This window comes from Nomascus leucogenys, chromosome 4 (genome assembly GCF_006542625.1).
Source record: "Nomascus leucogenys isolate Asia chromosome 4, Asia_NLE_v1, whole genome shotgun sequence".
In the NCBI taxonomy this organism is placed as follows: domain Eukaryota; kingdom Metazoa; phylum Chordata; class Mammalia; order Primates; family Hylobatidae; genus Nomascus; species Nomascus leucogenys.
Window position 1 is genome coordinate 86,940,551 of NC_044384.1, and position 2,645 is coordinate 86,943,195.

General features: G+C 59.7%; 1 protein-coding gene across 1 annotated transcript; it reads right to left on the reverse strand.

The window, feature by feature from the left end:
* Positions 1-203: 203 nt before the first annotated feature.
* Positions 204-2,214, reverse strand: POLD4 (DNA polymerase delta 4, accessory subunit). Its single transcript, XM_030811317.1, has 4 exons — positions 1,929-2,214; positions 1,623-1,712; positions 1,344-1,455; positions 204-676 (listed from the first exon to the last, which is right to left on the reverse strand). Exons 1-4 carry the CDS (start codon positions 2,023-2,025, stop codon positions 652-654), a joined length of 324 nt encoding a protein of 107 aa, XP_030667177.1. The 5' UTR covers positions 2,026-2,214; the 3' UTR covers positions 204-651.
* Between the last annotated feature and the right edge of the window lie 431 nt (positions 2,215-2,645).

Genomic DNA, 2,645 nt, shown 5'->3' on the forward strand with positions numbered 1-2,645 from the left:
TAGTTTCCCTGTGGGCCACCAGGGGGCACCAGAGGTCGCTCAGCTCTTCCGAGGACTTGATCGGTCTCAAGATGACTGTCTCCTCCCTCTCAGGCCTAGGACTTTCTTGAAGGAAAAGAGCTGTGGTGGTGGCCTTCTCATCTCCTAACTTGCTAGGGGCTGCCAGTCAAAGCAGGGCCACAGTAAAGGACTGAAGGTCAGGATTCCAGGCTCAATATTCTTTATTGATAAGCATTAGTGAACCCCTTGCCCTGGGAGCTCAGCCAGTCCTGCTCTCAGATTCCTGGCCTTAGGTGGGAGAGCATCTTTTCCTCATGGATCAACTGTCCATGTCTGACTGTGCCTAACTTGCCACACCATGGGTCAGGGAGACAGGCAGCAGGTATTGGAAGGTGATGGCCAGGTCCTTTTCCCCAGTGACCACTCTCCATCTAGAAGCACTCTGCTTCAGCTGCGTAGGCTCTTCCAGGGAGCTCTGGGAGCCTGCTGGTTAGATGGAGGAGTTAAGCCTCTGACACCTCCAGGTTCTGCCCGCCAAGGGTTCCTCTGCAGCGGGACTGAGCTGAGCAGGAGCAATGGGCTCTCGCTTCTGTCCTGAGGTTCTTGGGTGGTGAGCAAGAGAGCTAAGGGCAGGAGGTCCTACATGGTGCCTCATAGGGGATAGAGATGCCAGAGACTGTGGAAGATGGGGTGGGAGGGAGGGATACCACAGAGAGAAAGAGAAAGAGAGAATCAGTTGTTGAGTCCCTGGATCTGATTTCACCAGCTTATTCTTGGCCATGCCCATAGTCCTTGGGAAACCCCACAGTTCTAAATAGATAGTTCCTTGGGTCCTGGGTGTACCTTTGCCCCCCACTAGCTTGTAGAGATAACAATTATTGACCGGGTGTGGTGGCTCACGCCTGTAATCCCAGCACTTAGGGAGGCCGAGGCGGGTGGATCACGAGGTCAGGAGATCAAGACCATCCTGGCTAACACGGTGAAACCCCGTCTCTACTAAAAATACAAAAAAAATTAGCCGGGCGTGGTGGCGGGCGCCTGTAGTCCTAGCTACTCGGGAGGCTGAGACAGGAGAATGGCATAAACCCAGGAGGCAGAGCTTGCAGTGAGCCGAAATCGCGCCACTGCACTCCAGCCTGGGCAACAGAGCGAGACTCTCTCTCGAAAAAAAAAATTATTATAGTAGCGTGTCCTCCTGAGCCAGGCACCTCATAGAATCTTCTTGCCTGTTCAGCAAGGCCTTCCAACCCTCCATCCATTTCTCCCTCAGGTCAGGACAGCAGGGTGACGGTGCCTGGAGAGGGCCCTGGCTCCCCTGAAAGCCCTCCCGGCCTGTCTCTGACCTGCGCTGGAAGCGGGGGTCTCCGGGGTGGGTCTTCAGCACCTGCCACACCTCTGGGGGAGGCTCCAAGCCCATCTGTTTGGCCCGACACCAGCGCTGCAGCCGTGTGATCCCTGCCAGAGTGGGAAAAAGACTCTGGAGACTTGTGGGGGGTGGGGTAGATTCTGAGCTGGAGAATGTGTGTGTTGCGGGGAGACAGTGCCTGAGGGTCAGAGTCACGCAAGCGCTTGGGTGACTTCAGAGACGTGTGGGTGACGGGACTGGCTGGGTGGGTTCTCACCGGTGCAGGGCCCGTACTGCCAGGCCAGGTCAAACTGCCTCAGCAGCTCCAGCTCCGCTTCCTCCTCGTCGCGGGGCTGGGGCTCCTCCCCTGCAATGACAGCTGCTCTTCAGTGCGAGGCTGGCCTCAGTCTCTTGCCCCTCACCTCCCAGCCTTCCTCACCAGCCCTTTGCCTCTGCCACCCCGCAGGAGACCTGGGGTCGGGAGGGGGGGACAGGCCACCTTTCCCTTTCCATTGGCCCTTCCGCCCACGTCCTCTAGGCCCCTCCGTGTCCACTCCTCCTGCCTCCCTCACACCTCAGAGACCTAGCTCGGGTGCCAGCTCCCCCTTGCTGTGCCCAGCGGGCCCCTCCCTCCTCTTCACAACCGGGTAGGAATCAGTGATGAGCCGCTTCCGGCCCATGGCGGCCACCCAGGCAGGCAGAGAAGGCGGCAACTGCGGGGAAGAGGAGAGACCGGCCAGTGGGCGCGAGAAAGACAGCTGCTGAGAGACAGACGGGGCCAGGCCAGCGGCGGGCAGACAAGATGACCCAGACAAACCGAGAGAGGAAGTCGCCGGGGTCCAGGGAGGGACGCCTCCCCCGCCCCCAAAAGCACGCAAACAGGAAAGACTTCAGCCAATGGCAGGCCGCCTCTGTGGGGCGGGGCCCTGGCGCTAGCCAATGGTAGGCAGTGTAGGATGAGGGGCGGGGCGGTGCCACAGCTGTGGGCGGCGGGAGGAGGGGCAGGCTGGGGTGGGGGACCTGTCGGGATGCCCCGATTTCACCACCTCCCCCGGCCCCCATTGGTCTGCTGTGGGTCCCGAGAGACTTCAGGAGAGTTATCTTCAGCCTCTCACTTCCCGTTTTCCCTTCCTAGGCAAATGTTCTTTTCAGCTTCGCTAATCCCCGTGGCCAGTTTGTAACTCCCTAGAGCCCAGCTGGAGCCTTCACTCGGTCCTTTGGCCCGCCCCGCGTTGTGGGGGCAGGTCGGGAGGTCTGAAGAGAGTTTGGGCTAATCCAGGCCCATTCCCGGCTCCCACCC